We start from the raw sequence: 1,978 nt of genomic DNA on the forward strand, positions 1-1,978 counted from the left end.
TGAACTATGCAATTATAATAATACACTGAGGGTACGCACTCAGTGTAAATAAAGCGCATTTATCTGCAGTCCTCAATGTATGTCTTTTATTTTTTTCAGTCACTTTGAAGTTTTTTTTATGTAAACAAACGTGAAAATTAGTAGCTGTTTCCAAAATCTTATTTCTTTTTTTTAATACTTTTCTATATATTATATAGGGTTGGGGGCTGACCTTATTTCTTACTTGATGAATTCTTTTACCAACCTTCATGACATTATAATGAGCACGTTTAACCAAACGAATGAAGCGTTGAACTGTTCACTTGTTTCTTACATTTCAGTTGAAGCACTGTTCATTTCTAACATGTTTCAAATTTTCTGTGTTTTACAGACTTTCAACTCCAGTTGTAACATTTCCTGAATGATAAGTGTGAAGTGCGCAGCCTTGTTGACGGCTCAGAGAGGCCCATGGCCCCGGCCCTGACCAAAATCCTGAAAAATGGCCACGGGATCCACTTGACCTCCCCTCCTGCCCCTGACGCGGTGAACTCCGACCCCAGAGACACGACGTGCGCCGTGGAGCTGGAGCCTGGCGTGCGATCTGCAGATGACGGCGACCTCCAGAAAATGATGAACCTTTGCTTGTTTCACTCTCTGGACTCCTGCCTTCCCCTGAGYCTCCTGGATCCCCCTGCAAACCTCGGACTGCTAACATCTACCCGCTCCGACGAGACGGCGCCCCTCGCCAGCCCGGGTTCCCTCGTCAGCTTCCTTTCCTTCAACAAATGCCAGACAGAGTCCCAGCAAGGGGTTGCTGATTTCCCAGGTGTGCCGGACGTGTTTTTAATCCCTGTCCCCGAGCACAATAGCCAAGAGGCTTGTCTGCTGCACGGACAGAGTGCTGTTCCTGAATGGAGACCAGATGGTGGTGACGTGCATCCCTCCCATTCTCGGGTGCTTCCGTCTCCGAGTCGCACTCGAATATACGCAGCCCAGCCTGCACTGATGTGTGAGGGATTAGCAGGGCCGGCCTGTCGTCCTCCTCCAGTTTCTGTGCAGCCTGACACGTTAAACCTCGACCAGGTGGGGTTTAAAGCTGGGCTAGAAGAGCAGCTCTCCAAGCATCAGGGTCTACAAGACAAAGCTTGGAGGCTGCAGAAGAGACTGCGAGCCCTACTGGGAGATCACGCCTCGCTCCACTGCAGCCAGCAGCTCGAGGGGCTGCAGAAGCGTCGTGAACTCGGAGATGCGTCCCTCGACAGTCTAGGCTGTGCGCAACGCGCTTTAGTGGATCCGCAGGCCTACAGTGATGCCGTGTTTTCTGAGTCCACCGCTTGGCCTTCCCTCACAGAGGTCACAGAGTTCTGTGACTCCAGCCAGGTGGTGCTGAGAGGCCTGCTGGAGGCCCTGGACTCGGAGGCCACGGGCAGCAGCAGCTCAGACGACGAGCCAGAGGAGGACGCGGATCGTGGCAAGAGATCATTTGTGTGAGTATCAGCTAGTTATAATTCCCTTTAATGCTACTATGTTTGACGTTAGCCGTCTATTTATTTAGSATGGCTAAAAATGTAACATTTATGACTTGTATTAAAGTGGTACGTGTCTCGAAACGCAATAAAATCTGAGGCCTGGTTCCTTTTTTTTAAACTGATCTTGAAATTCGAGGTTTATTTCTTTAGCACATCTGTGGCTATCGTGCTCGCACAGCTGGTCCTTAAAGTGAAATAAACCAGCTAGAGATGAGAACGAGAGTCTCTGGAAATCCACTGAACCATAAAACCGGATCATTTCAGTGTCTGGTTTGATGTTAACTGCTGATGCTGAAGAACATTCACACACAGCGTTAGGAACCTGAACGCAGCTGCTGCTCAGGCTGGAATCATCCGCCTGGTTAATGGTCAGGCCAGTGAGGAGTGCACATGGTTGGATTCTCCCTCTGGGCTTGTTTCAGGAAAAGAAAGGTGCTTGGAAGAAGAGCCTAATATACATATATATATAT

General features: G+C 49.0%; 1 protein-coding gene across 1 annotated transcript in view; it reads left to right on the forward strand.

The window, feature by feature from the left end:
* Nucleotides 1-370: 370 nt before the first annotated feature.
* kansl1l (KAT8 regulatory NSL complex subunit 1-like) overlaps nucleotides 371-1,978 on the forward strand; it is a gene marked incomplete at its 5' end in the record, with an annotated part of 19,166 nt that continues 17,558 nt past the window's right edge. The window contains 1 exon segment of the mRNA XM_014011535.1: nucleotides 371-1,466. Coding sequence (XP_013866989.1) covers nucleotides 448-1,466 — 1,019 coding nt within the window.

Source organism: Austrofundulus limnaeus, unplaced genomic scaffold (assembly GCF_001266775.1).
Source record: "Austrofundulus limnaeus strain Quisiro unplaced genomic scaffold, Austrofundulus_limnaeus-1.0 Scaffold81, whole genome shotgun sequence".
Taxonomy (NCBI): domain Eukaryota; kingdom Metazoa; phylum Chordata; class Actinopteri; order Cyprinodontiformes; family Rivulidae; genus Austrofundulus; species Austrofundulus limnaeus.